The sequence below is a fragment of the Procambarus clarkii genome, chromosome 31 (genome assembly GCF_040958095.1).
Source record: "Procambarus clarkii isolate CNS0578487 chromosome 31, FALCON_Pclarkii_2.0, whole genome shotgun sequence".
Classification (NCBI taxonomy): Eukaryota; Metazoa; Arthropoda; class Malacostraca; order Decapoda; family Cambaridae; genus Procambarus; species Procambarus clarkii.
The window spans coordinates 12,560,136-12,575,018 of record NC_091180.1 but is presented as its reverse complement, the minus strand read 5'-3'; the positions used below and the strand labels follow the sequence as shown (position 1 = coordinate 12,575,018).

The 14,883-nt window shown below is 51.9% G+C and overlaps 1 protein-coding gene across 2 annotated transcripts in view; it reads right to left on the bottom strand.

Annotated features, from left to right (window-relative positions):
- The window catches only part of IntS9 (integrator complex subunit 9), a 103,798-nt gene that overhangs the window by 53,305 nt on the left and 35,610 nt on the right, over nt 1–14,883 (bottom strand). For both annotated transcript variants that reach the window (XM_045743066.2, XM_069334351.1), the window contains exon 6: nt 407–563. In XM_045743066.2, the coding sequence (XP_045599022.1) occupies nt 407–563 (157 nt within the window). The remainder of the gene's footprint in view (nt 1–406; nt 564–14,883) is intronic.

Here is a 14,883-nt window from a genome sequence, read left to right as displayed (position 1 = left end):
TGTATCGCTGGTATGTTTGGGGGTTTGGCCTCTTCCTATACTGATTCTATTTTTGTGTCTTTTGGTCTCTGGCCCTCTCACATTGTGTGTCCTGGCTGTGTATTTCACTCCAACTGTGAGCTAGGGTTCCCTTCCTTGGTAGCCAGCTTGCATTTTCCTGCCCACCAGAGAGACCACCTCTGAGGTGGTTTGGGTTTCTCCTCTATTAGCCAAAACCTTGAGTCTTCTTGCTTCCAGATGCCACACAGGACTTGTGACCCATTTCAAGGCTTAGTGACAAGAAGCATAGAAGACAGTCGTGTGCTCGTGCTGTGACCACACCTGGCCCATCATGGGGTTCTGTTCTGTTGAAACTAAACTGTATAATACAGAATTTTGCAATAAATGCTAGTGTAAGGTAACTCACCAACTGCTACACAAAACTCTCCCAGCATAGAATCAGGATTGAACATCGGAGTGTGGTTGAGAGCCGTCATGATGAGCACGTCAGCATTTTTCAGAGAATTTTGGTCAATGGGGCGAGGATGGGTCGTCAGCGTCGAAGAGCCACTGAGGTAAGCTATCTGAACACACAATATCTTAAGTTATTTAATAGTACCCAATTGTCTTCATATAAATCATTATATAGATTCTTAAGGGGGCGTTATCTCTGGAAAATTAAGTTGTTCAATGTCAACCATTATTTTTTGACTAGTTGTATATAAAAAGGGCTGCAATTGTTCCAAGTTTCAGTACTGTACTGCAGCCTAAATAGTAAGGAAGATTTTTAATTCTTTTATTTTTTCAATGAATTTCACACATTTTCAAGTGTAAATTTACAACCACACCTTTCAGATATAATCATTCTATGACACTTTTTTGACACATTAGCATATAATAAAGGATCTGTAGGAGGGGATTTTCCAAAACGTCTTTAGTTTTCCTAATACAACTAGTCAAAGTTCTCCCAAAAAATTATGCAAATATATCATGTTTATTGCTATTTATAAAATCAATAAATGAACTCAGGAAAAAATGCTTCAAACAGATTTTAGAGACAAACTTTACATATTAGGTGTAAGTTTCATGTAAATTGAATAAAAAATTAAAGAGATATTTGAACGTTTATGTTACTTGAAAATAAATAAGTAAAAAATAAAGTCTATGGTGTTGCCATCTGTGACTTGAGGTTGACATCAACCAATTTCCTCCACAATTGGCACCCTTACAGATAGGCTTACGTTCATTCAGGTGTATAAGTTTCATGCAAATCGCCCTATAAACAAAAGAGAGAGATCAAAATAAAAAATAATAAAAAAGCCTTTTTTTTTTTACTAAATTTTTTTTTAATAAAACTAATTATAATTTGTTTTTAATATATGCTCTTGTGATAGCTGAGAGTCATAGACATGATTTCAGTTGACATTTTTGTTTGATAATCGTTTTTGACCATTTTGGAAAATTTTTGACACATAATTCAATATTTTTTCCTCCCTTCCTATTTATGCTACGATGCTGAGAATTAGACCAGATGAAACCCTTTTCATATACAACTTGTCAAAAAACCAGCGTTGAATGTAATGAAACGCCATTTTCAGGGTGAGTCCCGGAGGCTCCCCGGAGCTATCCAGGCTGAATATGTATAACTTTCTGGCATCAGTCAAAGCATGGAGTTCTTGCCTACCGGGGACCACGAGCCAGAACCTGGCCCCCTCTTAGAGAGGCACGAGGAGCAATGGCCTATAGAGACCCCCCTGATGATAGGGAGTATTCTATGTCAGCCATCGACCGGGATAGGCACGCAGAAAAGTAGGCTCCCCAAAACAAACACCTATTCTGTTAAACTATTGCGACCGAAGACCGAACAGGTGGACAGAACTCCCCAAACGAAAATTAGCAAACAAGCATGAAGTCATCATGTCACCACGCCGCTGTCTGTGCAATCCCCCCCTCCCCGGGAGGGGGAAGTGGGGGAGCCCCAGACCCCACCGTCGGCGACCCAACCATTAGTTCTTAGGCTGGATGTCAAAACGCGAAAACACCGCCGACCGGAAACTCACCCAGAAAATGGTGTTTCATTACATTCAACGCTAGTTTTCTGGGGGGAAGCCCCGTCAACTCCCCGGAGCTAACTACCCAAAGATAAGGAAAAAAACGGACTTACCCGGGCGGTGGTCCGTCCTCACTCCTCAACGCGAAGTCGAGACAACTGGCTGCAACCGTCGACTCAAAGCAACGCAGGCCCGACCAGGCACAGGAACATTCAACAGGTAGCGAGTGGCCAGGACCCTGTTCGATCTCCAAAAACCCCGGGCCCGAATGTCTACCCAAAACATGTTGCCAAAGACGGCAGCCAAAGCAGCAAATTTACGAACGTCGTGGGCCCGGGGAAAAACCGCAGGCTGGCTACACTTAATAACTCTGCAGACAACCTGAGAGACCCGAGCCCGGAAACAGGGAAGAAGGGAAACCGGATCAACCCAGAGCACATCCCCGGCAACAGAAGCCGTGGCATGCAAATAACAGCAGAGAGCCGCAACTGGACACAACACATGATGCACCCCCGGCCTGACCAACCAAGCATCAACAACCCACGGGCCCCCTCCGGAAAGCAGCCGTCTCATTCTTCGCCAGAAAAGAGGGAGACAGCTGCAAGCGAACGAAACGACCACCAGAACTGAATGAGCAGAAACCTCGGCGCCGGAGGAGAGCATGAAGCTCCCCAATCCGACCCCCCAAGGCCAATGCCAACAGGAAAAGAGCCTTAGAAAAACAATCTCGAATGGAAGGAGCCCACAACAAACCAAGGCAAAGAGAGAAACGAAAGTACGCGGTCCAAGGACCAAGACAGCTCAGGCGGCGCATGAACAGGACGGAGATGAAACAATGCATGAGACAACTTGCGAAACGGGGCAGAAGTAACATCAACACCGAAAGCAAGCTGAAGCGACTCCGCCAACGCCGCACAATACGAAGCGACAGTATTCGGCATAAGATGACGGTCCTGAAACAACCAAGAGAGAGAAAGGACAGAACAACCCTATCACAGACCGAAGAACACCAACACAGTGATAGGAAAAACAGGAAGGACCACCAGGAAACCTCATACTGCCGCCGAGACGAAGCACGCAGGTGGGAGACCAACAACGAAACCACCTGTGCACCATACAAGGAATGATGAACTCGAGTCAAAAACACCAGATGTGAAAACTCGAGGAGAAGACCGAACCAGCCTCGTACTGGGCTGGACCGATCTGCTGAAAGAGGTGGAGCCGCAGGAAGACCCTCGGGTTTGGACACCGAGCAAGCAGTGCCTGAAACCAAGGCTGGGCCGGCCACCAAGGAGCCAGAAGGACAACTCGACCTCGGTAAGTCTCCAAGCGAGTCAGGATCTGGAGCAACAGCGGAACCGGGGAAAAGAGGTACAGGTAACCCCACTGTGCCCAGTTCTGCCTGAAGGCGTCGACCCCGACAGCCTCGCAGTCAGGAAAGGGCGCCACGTATACCGGGAGACGCCTCGATCACGCCGACGCAAAGAGTTCCACGTCCGGAGTCCCGAACATCCGGCACAGCCAACTGAAGGAGTCGGCATCAACCGTCCATTCCGAGGAAAGGGGAAGGAACTGGGACAGGCCATCCGTCAGGACGTTGGACACCCCCAGGATGCGAACTGCTAGGAGAGCCAAACCCCGAGAACTCAGCAGACGAGTCACCCAAAGCGACCAGCCCCAGGGAGCCAAGGACCGCATCGAACCCCCACGGTTCAGGCAATGAACCACCGGGGAGCAGTCCGAATGGGGCCTGATCGTCAATCCGCGAGCGACTCGAATCCTCTAGAGCGACATTCACACTGATGCAAACTCCCGTACAGTGCTGTGAGCTCGACAGAAGGACGGACCCCACCGCCCTTCGCTGGCCTGGAGAGCACTGGTCACAAAACCCCACCCAAGAGACGACGTGTCCGTGTACACATCGAACGAGGGCTCGGGAAGATGCTAAGGCATCGAACCCCGAAAAACCCGAAGAGGAAGCCGGCGATGCAGCAACCGACACAAAGCCCCCGGACGCCGAACCCAATGATCATGAGAGAGGTGGAAGGGCCAGCCCCGAAGGAACCAGAACAGGTGACGAAACCACACCCGACCCGGCAGGTAGACCATCATGGCAAAGTTCAGGCTCCCACACAAACTCTCGAGCAACCGCCTTGTGACCTGGGAACCCCTCAGAAACGGGCGAAGGCAGGACCGCAGGCGCAAGAGAGCCGCCGGAGGAAGAGACAAGGAAGCAGTGCGAGCGTCCCAAACCAGACCCAGCCATGACCGAACCTTAGAGGGAACCAGATGGGACTTCCTCCAGTTCACCAAGAACCCGAACCCGGCGAGCTGGAAAAGAACCAAATCCCTGGCGAGCAGACACGCTGACCGGCTGGGAGCCCAAACCAGCCAGTCGTCGAGATAGGCCAGCACCCGAACACTTAGCAGACGCAGGTGCCCATGAATCGTGGAACCAGGTGCGAGTAAACTGGGTGAGCCGCCCCTCCCCATCTCCCCGTCAATGGGGCAAACCGTGAAAGAGCCGACGTGCCTTGCGAGAACCTAAGCTGTGAACAGGACGGTCCCCGCGCTGACCAGCAACAGCTGGAACCGAAGGCGCTGCCAGCCCCGAATTCAGCACCAAAGGCCTACCCCGGCGAAAAGACCCCTGAGCCCTGGCACGACCCTTCCGGGAAGGCCCCCTGCGGAGCAACAACAACTCAGACATAGGCCGACAACTGACCGAGGCCGCCTGCAGATACTGCACCACAGCAGACTCCACAAACAGCAACGGACAAAAGGGTGAAGACAAACGAAGAGCCAGGGCCCAGGCAGACTCCAAGGAAGAAGCCAGCACCGCCTGACGACACGCAAGGCAAGAAGCATAGAACTGCGAAATCGCATCACGCAGGATGGGCACGAAGAGCTTCAACAAAGCAGACGACGCCCGCACAGCAGAGGGCAGCGCACCAGACCCAGCAGCGGCCCCAAGTGCTACCACATCCAACTCGAGCCAATCCGAGGGCAGCTCAAGGAGAGAAAAGAACGCAGAGCCGAAGCAAGCAGGCCACAAGTCCACCGCAACCAAGGCAGTCGAGAGGGAAGGAACCTGCACATGAAGCTGCATGACACCAATATCCCGCGGAAGGGCAGGGGCGAACAAACAAGCATTAAGATGCTCGAAGTTGCCCCCTTCCCCCCCGGGAAAACTTGCAACGTCACAGAAAGCTCTCACCACTCAAGCATGTGGGACTGACAGAACGTGTGCCAAGCCTCCAACGAAAAGAGAGGACAGTCTGCCAACCAGGATGACTCCGGAACTTCATAATGAAACCAGCACGAACCAGGGGATTCATACACGAAGGAACGCGGATCCATCATGAAGGCATAATCCGGGTCACGCAGGAGGTAAGCCGCCAAAGCCTTCTGCACCTCCGAAGACGAAACACGGGAAGTCAGAAACCTCCAGAAGGACGGAACCAAAGAACCCGTGGGATCACGGAACCAAACCCAGGGAGAGGTGAACACCAAATCTAATTCGTACACGGAGGGAGCGAAAGAGAACCCCTCTCCTTGTAACACCAAGTCCCGCTCAGAGGATAGAAAAACCCAGGCGGGGTCCAACGGGACCCAAGGCCCCCAAGCCAACCCCTCCCCAACCCCAGGAACCTCGCCGGGCCTGGGGGCCGAGCCGTCCTCCTGAGCCCCCACCCCAAAGAAAAGGTGGGAGCAGCCGAAAAAGCAGGAACAAAGGGGGTCCACTGGCCAGACCCAGAAGCTCCGGCAGAAGGACCAGGCTCGAAAGCCTCCGCCACCTCTCCAGAAGGGGACACCCCCGAGACCGCCCGAGTCTCACAACCAACTATACCCAGCCCCGGCTCTGAAACCATCAGACGTTTAGGAACCGGCAGCAAGGGGGGGGGGGGGCACTGAATGGGCAACAGAAGGGGAAGGACTTGGAGGAGCGGATGGAACCAGAGCCGAAGCAACACCCACCCCCAAGTCCGGGACACTATAACCAAAACGGGGCAGTCTCGAGCAGCAACCAACCTAGCATGTTGCAACAACCTAAAGCGAGCATGCAACGCCTCAGCTGCCCTCACCCACATATCAGGCACAGCAGCCTGGGTGAATTGGAGTACGTACAGACAACATACTTTGCACGACTCCAGATCAAAACAATCACTGACCCAACAGGCAGCATGGCGGAAGCTAAACCGGTGAGTGTCCCCCTGAGACACAGGGGACAGAGCAACCATCAAACTCGCAGGATACGAGGGGGGACTCAGGGGTCACATCCATCGGACTACGGAGCCCCCGTGGGGTTTTCCAGGGGCCCTTAGCCTTGGGTACACACTAAGGGAAGCCCAGGCAGGGTACTGTGAACCGGCACCCAAAACTACCAAAAAAACTGCTATAGCTGAACCCCTGGGATGTGTACACTCACGGGAGCCAAGCAGGGAGGACCACCAACACAAAATGGAGAAATAAAGATATAGATATATCCCAAAAACAGCGATGGGGGACCAACAGGCAGACCCCCCCCCCCACCACCAGGCTGAAAACAAAAACAAAACAAAACCCTGCAAGAGGACAACATACCCGGGCGGAACAGAGCCGGCCACTGTTAATGGTGAAAACTAGCTGTGCAGTACCCTACACCCCTGCCAGTGACGAAAACTACCCCTACCCAGAGACAAACAAGGGCAATAAAAAACCCCAGCTGACCCTAAGGGCGGCCAAGTACCGAGCAGTACACGGCACAGCAGAGGTAGACCCCAAGGTGACCCAGGGAAGGTGGCCCTAAGCCCCAAGGGCAGTACTTACAGGGCACCTAGGGAAGGTGACCCTAGGCGCATGCAGCTCGAGCACCGTGGAATATCACTCCTGGCCCACACACCACCGGAAGGGACAGCTCACACCACAAGACAGAGAACTGCAATGGAAAACTGGAGCCAAAGGCACGACCGCACCAGAACCCATCAGCCAACTGATGGATAGGTCACCAATGGTGGGGTCTGGGGTTCCCCCCTTCCCCCTCCCGGGGAGGGGGGGGGAGGTTGTGCAGACAGCAGCGCGACGACATAATGACGTCACACTTGTTTGCTAATTTTCGTTTGGGGAGTTCTGTCCACTTGTTCGGTCGCAATAGTTTACCAGAATAGGGGTTTGTTTTAGGGTGCCTACCTTTCTGGGTGCCTAACCCGGTCGATTGGAGACATAAAATGCTTCCTATCATCAGGGTGGGGGGTCTCTATAGGCCATTGCTCCTCGTGTCTCTCTAGAGGGAACCAGGTTCTCGCTCGTGGTCCCTGGTAGGCAAGAACTCCATGCATTGACTGATGCCAGAAAGTTATACACATCCATTCAGCCTGGTTAGTTCCGGGGAGCCGATGGAGCTCTCCGGAGAAAACTTTGATTGAAATCGAACGAGTTTTCATTTATTGCATATTTTGGGCAAATTTGGAAGTAACGCCCCGTTAAATCTATACATTGATGAAAATACACACATTAGCATTGGTTTTTGCTTTAAATGTTCCATATTTTAAATTCAATTCTTTACAACAGAGATGGGAGTGAGTGAGCGAATGTGAGTAAAGGTGAGAGGGGTGTGTGTGTGTGTGTGTGTAGGGTGTGTGTGTGGAGGGTGTGTGTGTGTGTGTGTGTGGAGGGTGTGTGTGTGGAGGGTGTGTGTGTGTGGAGGGTGTGTGTGTGGAGGGTGTGTGGAGGGTGTGTGTATGTGGAGGGTGTGTGTGTGTGGAGGGTGTGTGTATGTGGAGGGTGTGTGTGTGTGGAGGGTGTGTGTGTGTGTGTGGAGGGTGTGTGTGTGGAGGGTGTGTGTGTGTGGAGGGTGTGTGTGTGTGGAGGGTGTGTGTGTGTGTGTGGAGGGTGTGTGTGTGTGTGTGGAGGGTGTGTGTGTGTGTGGAGGGTGTGTGTGTGGAGGGTGTGTGTGTGTGGAGGGTGTGTGTGTGTGTGTGGAGGGTGTGTGTGTGGAGGGTGTGTGTGTGTGGAGGGTGTGTGTGTGGAGGGTGTGTGTGTGTGGAGGGTGTGTGTGTGTGGAGGGTGTGTGGAGGGTGTGTGTGTGTGGAGGGGGTGTGTGGAGAGGGTGTGTGTGTGGAGGGTGTGTGTGTGTGGAGGGTGTGTGTATGTGGAGGGTGTGTGTGTGTGTGTGGAGGGTGTGTGTGTGGAGGGTGTGTGTGTGTGGAGGGTGTGTGTGTGTGTGTGGAGGGTGTGTGTGTGGAGGGTGTGTGTGTGTGGAGGGTGTGTGTGTGTGTGTGGAGGGTGTGTGTGTGTGTGGAGGGTGTGTATGTGGAGGGTGTGTGTGTGTGGAGGGTGTGTGTGTGTGTGTGGAGGGTGTGTGTGTGGAGGGTGTGTGTGTGTGGAGGGTGTGTGTGTGGAGGGTGTGTGTGTGTGGAGGGTGTGTGTGTGTGGAGGGTGTGTGTGTGTGGAGGGTGTGTGTGTGTGGAGGGGGTGTGTGGAGAGGGTGTGTGTGTGGAGGGTGTGTGTGTGGAGGGTGTGTGTGTGTGTGTGTGGAGGGTGTGTGTGTGTGTAGGGTGTGTGTGGAGGGGGTGTGTGTGGAGGGTGTGTGTGTGGAGGGTGTGTGTGTGTGGAGGGGGTGTGTGTGGAGGGGGTGTGTGTGGAGGGTGTGTGTGTGGAGGGTGTGTGTGTGGAGGGTGTGTGTGTGGAGGGTGTGTGTGTGGAGGGTGTGTGTGTGTGGAGGGTGTGTGTGTGTGTGTGTGGAGGGTGTGTGTGTGTGTGTGTGGAGGGTGTGTGTGTGTGGAGGGGGTGTGTGTGTGGAGGGGGTGTGTGTGTGGAGGGTGTGTGTGTGTGGAGGGTGTGTGTGTGGAGGGTGTGTGTGTGGAGGGTGTGTGTGTGTGGAGGGTGTGTGTGTGTGGAGGGTGTGTGTGTGGAGGGTGTGTGTGTGGAGGGTGTGTGTGGGGTGTGTGTGTGTGTGTGTGGAGGGTGTGTGTGGGGGGTGTGTGTGGAGGGTGTGTGTGTGTGGAGGGTGTGTGTGTGGAGGGTGTGTGTGGAGAGGGTGTGTGTGTGGAGGGTGTGTGTGTGTGTGGAGGGTGTGTGTGTGTGGAGGGTGTGTGTGTGTGGAGGGTGTGTGTGTGTGGAGGGTGTGTGTGTGTGGAGGGTGTGTGTGTGTGGAGGGTGTGTGTGTGGGGGGTGTGTGTGTGGAGGGTGTGTGTGTGTGTGGAGGGTGTGTGTGTGTGGAGGGTGTGTGTGTGTGGAGGGTGTGTGTGTGTGGAGGGTGTGTGTGTGTGGAGGGTGTGTGTGTGTGGAGGGTGTGTGTGGAGAGGGTGTGTGTGTGGAGGGTGTGTGTGTGTGGAGGGTGTGTGTGTGTGTGGAGGGTGTGTGTGTGTGGAGGGTGTGTGTGTGTGGAGGGTGTGTGTGTGTGTGGAGGGTGTGTGTGTGTGTGGAGGGTGTGTGTGTGTGGAGGGTGTGTGTGTGTGGAGGGTGTGTGTGTGTGTGGAGGGTGTGTGTGTGTGTGGAGGGTGTGTGTGGGGGGGTGTGTGTGTGTGGAGGGTGTGTGTGGAGGGGTGTGTGTGTGGAGGGTGTGTGTGGAGAGGGTGTGTGTGGAGGGTGTGTGTGTGTGGAGGGTGTGTGTGGAGGGTGTGTGTGTGTGGAGGGTGTGTGTGGAGGGGTGTGTGTGTGGAGGGTGTGTGTGTGTGGAGGGTGTGTGTGGAGGGTGTGTGTGTGTGGAGGGTGTGTGTGTGTGTGTGGAGAGGGTGTGTGTGGAGGGTGTGTGTGTGTGGAGGGTGTGTGTGGAGAGGGTGTGTGTGTGTGGAGGGTGTGTGTGTGGAGAGGGTGTGTGTGGAGGGTGTGTGTGTGGAGGGTGTGTGTGGAGGGTGTGTGTGTGTGTGGAGGGTGTGTGTGTGGAGGGTGTGTGTGTGTGGAGGGTGTGTGTATGTGGAGGGTGTGTGTGTGTGTGTGGAGGGTGTGTGTGTGTGGAGGGTGTGTGTGGAGGGGTGTGTGTGTGGAGGGTGTGTGTGTGTGGAGGGTGTGTGTGGAGGGTGTGTGTGTGTGGAGGGTGTGTGTGTGTGTGTGGAGAGGGTGTGTGTGGAGGGTGTGTGTGTGTGGAGGGTGTGTGTGGAGAGGGTGTGTGTGTGTGGAGGGTGTGTGTGTGTGGAGGGTGTGTGTGGAGGGTGTGTGTGTGTGGAGGGTGTGTGTGTGTGTGTGGAGGGTGTGTGTGGAGGGTGTGTGTGTGTGGAGGGTGTGTGTGTGTGGAGGGTGTGTGTGTGTGTGTGGAGAGGGTGTGTGTGGAGGGTGTGTGTGTGTGGAGGGTGTGTGTGGAGAGGGTGTGTGTGTGTGGAGGGTGTGTGTGTGGAGAGGGTGTGTGTGGAGGGTGTGTGTGTGGAGGGTGTGTGTGTGTGTGGAGGGTGTGTGTGGAGGGTGTGTGTGTGTGTGGAGGGTGTGTGTGTGTGTGGAGGGTGTGTGTGTGGAGGAGGTGTGTGTGTGGAGGTGTGTGTGTGTGTGGAGGGTGTGTGTGGAGGGTGTGTGTGTGTGGAGGGTGTGTGTGTGTGGAGGGTGTGTGTGTGTGGAGGTGTGTGTGTGCATGGAGAGTGTGTGTGTGGGAGGGTGTGTGTGTGTGGAGGGTGTGTGTGGAGGGTGTGTGTGTGTGGAGGGTGTGTGTGTGGAGGGTGTGTGTGCTGGAGGGTGTGTGTGGAGGGTGTGTGTGTGTGGAGGGTGTGTGTGGAGGGTGTGTGTGTGTGGAGAGGGTGTGTGTGTGGAGGGGGTGTGTGTGTGGAGGGTGTGTGTGTGTGGAGGGGGTGTGTGTGTGTGTGGAGGGGGTGTGTGTGTGGAGGGGGTGTGTGTGTGTGGAGGGTGTGTGTGTGTGGAGGGGGTGTGTGGAGGGTGTGTGTGTGTGGGGGGTGTGTGTGTGGAGGGTGTGTGTGTGTGGAGGGTGTGTGTGTGTGTGTGTGGAGGGTGTGTGTGTGGAGGGTGTGTGTGTGTGGAGGGTGTGTGTGGAGAGGGTGTGTGTGGAGGGTGTGTGTGTGTGGAGGGTGTGTGTGTGGAGGGTGTGTGTGTGTGGAGGGTGTGTGTGTGTGGAGGGTGTGTGTGTGAGTGGAGGGTGTGTGTGAGTGGAGGGTGTGTGTGGAGAGGGTGTGTGTGTGTGGAGGGGTGTGTGTGTGTGGAGGGGGTGTGTGTGTGGAGGGTGTGTGTGTGTGGAGGGTGTGTGTGTGTGGAGGGTGTGTGTGTGTGGAGGGTGTGTGTGTGTGGAGGGTGTGTGTGTGTGTGTGTGGAGGGTGTGTGTGTGTGTGTGTGGAGGGTGTGTGTGTGTGTGTGTGGAGGGTGTGTGTGTGTGTGTGTGTGTGTGTGTGTGGAGGGTGTGTGTGTGTGTGTGTGTGTGTGTGTGTGTGTGGAGGGTGTGTGTGTGTGTGTGTGTGTGTGGAGGGTGTGTGTGTGTGTGTGTGGAGGGTGTGTGTGTGTGGAGGGGTGTGTGTGGAGAGGGTGTGTGTGTGTGGAGGGTGTGTGTGTGTGGAGGGTGTGTGTGTGTGGAGGGTGTGTGTGTGTGGAGGGTGTGTGTGTGTGGAGGGTGTGTGTGGAGGGGTGTGTGTGTGTGGAGGGTGTGTGTGGAGGGGTGTGTGTGGAGAGGGTGTGTGTGGAGGGTGTGTGTGTGGAGGGTGTGTGTGTGGAGGGTGTGTGTGTGGAGGGTGTGTGTGGGGGGTGTGTGTGGAGGGTGTGTGTGTGGAGGGTGTGTGTGTGGAGGGTGTGTGTGTGGAGGGTGTGTGTGTGTGGAGGGTGTGTGTGTGTGGAGGGTGTGTGTGGAGGGTGTGTGTGTGGAGAGGTGTGTGTGTGTGGAGGGTGTGTGTGTGTGGAGGGTGTGTGTGTGTGGAGGGTGTGTGTGTGTGGAGGGTGTGTGTGTGTGGAGGGTGTGTGTGTGTGTGGAGGGTGTGTGTGTGTGGAGGGGGTGTGTGTGGAGGGGGTGTGTGTGTGGAGGGTGTGTGTGTGTGTGTGTGTGGAGGGTGTGTGTGTGTGTGGAGGGTGTGTGTGGAGGGGTGTGTGTGTGTGGAGGGTGTGTGTGGAGGGGTGTGTGTGGAGAGGGTGTGTGTGGAGGGTGTGTGTGTGGAGGGTGTGTGTGTGGAGGGTGTGTGTGTGTGGAGGGTGTGTGTGTGGAGGGTGTGTGTGTTGAGGGTGTGTGTGGAGGGGTGTGTGTGGAGTGTGTGTAATTACCTAAGTGTAATTACCTAAGTGTAGTTACAGGATGAGAGCTACGCTCGTGGTGTCCCATCTTCCCAGCACTCAGTCATATAACATTTTGAAACTACTGACGGTCTTGGCCTCCACCACCTTCTCACTTAACTTGTTCCAACCGTCTACCACTCTATTTGCGAAGGTGAATTTTCTTATATTTCTTCGGCATCTGTGTTTAGCTAGTTTAAATCTATGACCTCTTGTTCTTGAAGTGCCAGGTCTCAGGAAATCTTACCTGTCGATTTTATCAATTCCAGTTACTATTTTGTATGAAGTGACCATATCACCTCTTTCTTCTGTCTTCTAGTTTTGGCATGTTTAATGCTTCTAACCTCTCCTCGTAGCTCTTATCCTTCAGTTCTGGGAGCCACTTAGTAGCATGTCTTTGCACCTTTTCCAGTTTGTTGATGTGCTTCTTAAGATATGGGCACCACACAACAGCTGCATATTCTAGCTTTGGCCTAACAAAAGTCATGAACAATTTCTTTAGTATATTGCCATCCATGCATTTAAATGCAATTCTGAAGTTAGAAAGCATAGCATAGGCTCCTTGCACAATATTCCTTATGTGGTCCTCAGGTGATAGTTTTCTATCTAGAACCACCCCGAGATCTCTTTCTTAATCAGAATTCTTTAAAGATTTCTCACATAATATATAGGTTGTGTGGGGTCTATGTTCTCCTATTCCACATTCCATAACATGACATTTATTAACATTAAATTCCATTTGCCAAGTGGTGCTCCATCTACTTATTTTGTCCAGGTCTTCTTGCAGGGCATGACAATCCTCTAAATTTCTTATCCTTCCTATTATCTTAGCATCATCAGCAAACATGTTCATATAATTCTGTATACCAACTGGTAGATCATTTATGTAGACAATAAACATCACTGGTGCAAGAACTGAACCCTGTGGTACTCCACTTGTGACATTTCTCCATTCCGATACATTGCCTCTGATTACTGCCCTCATTTTTCTATCAGTCAGAAAATTTTTCATCCATGATAGAAGCTTACCTGTCACCCCTCAAATATTTTCCAGTTTCCAGAACAACCTCTTATGTGGAACTCTGTCGAAAGCCTTTTTTAGGTCCAGATAGATGCAGTCAACCCAACCATCTCTTTCCTGTAATATCTCTGTGGCTCGATCATAGAAACTGAGTAAATTCGATACACAGGATCTTCCAGATCGAAAACCATACTGTCTGTCTGATATTATATCATTTCTCTCTAGGTGTTCTACCCATTTAGTTTTGATTAGTTTTTCCAATACTTTCACTATTACACTTGTCAATGATACAGGTCTATAATTGAGAGAGTCTTCCCTGCTGCCACTTTTGTAGATTGGAACTATGTTAGCCTGTTTCCACACGTCTGCTACGATTCCTGTACACAGGGATGCCTGAAAGATCAGGTGAAGTGGAATGCTGAGCTCAGATGCACATTCTCTCAGAACCCATGGTGAAACGCCATCTGGGCCAGCTGCTTTGTTCTTACCGAGCTCCTTGAGCATTTTTTCCACTTCGTCTCTAGACACCTCTATGTACTCTATGTTGTTCTCTGGAATTCTTATTGTATCTGGTTCCCTAAAGATTTCATTTTGTACAAACACACTTTGGAACTTTTCGTTTAGTGTTTCACACATTTCCTTTTCATTTTCCGTGAATCTATTTCCCATTTTCAACCTCTGAATATTATCCTTTACCTGCAATTTGTTGTTTATGAATTTATAGAATAGACCTGGTTCTCTTTTACATTTGTCTGCAATCCCTTTTTCAAAATTTCTTTCTGCCTCTCTCCTCACTGCCGTGTAGTTGTTTCTCGCATCTTTTTATCGCTGGTATGTTTGGGGGTTCGGCCTCATCCTGTATTGATTCCATTTTTGTGTCTTTTGGTATCTAGCCCTCTCGCAATTTCCATTGAACCAATCCTGTTTCCTAGTTCTGCATCTCTGTTTTGGTATAAATTTTTTTGTGCCTTTATCATATATTTCACAAAACTTGACATACATCTCATTCACTTCCTTGCCTAGCATCAAGTCTGTCCAATTATACTTACTAACAAAATTTCTAAGGTCACCATAATGTCCTCTCCTGAAGTCTGGTTTTTCAACTGCTTCAACCTCCTTATTTTCTTCCAGCTTATAACGCATTGCATACTTTATTCCCAAAAAGACATGGTCACTTTTACCCAAGGGAGGAAGGTACTGAATGTCAAATATTTCTTCCTCCTTCCTGGTAAATATAAAATCTAGCATGGAGGGGACGTCCCCTTCCCTCATCCTCGTAGCTTGTTTAACATGTTGATACAAGAATGTTTCCAGAATGAGGTCTACAAATTTACAGGTCCAGAAATCTTCTGTTTTAGCTTCACATGCTTCCCAGTCTATGGATTTCACGTTGAAGTCGCCGACTATCAACAGTCGTGAACTATCGTTATCCGCTCTCGCTATGATCTCTCTCATTATTGTTATAAGACCTTCTCGTTTACTATCTAGCTCCTCCTTTGACCATGTGCTGCTTAGTGGTGGACTATATGCATTTATGATCATTAGTTTATCATCCTCATGGCAGATCTCTAGTTCTATTATGTCAACTTCTTGTGGATTGGCAGTCACTATTTCGTTCACCTTTAGGTGTTCTTTCACCAGCACAGCAACGCCACCGCCTTT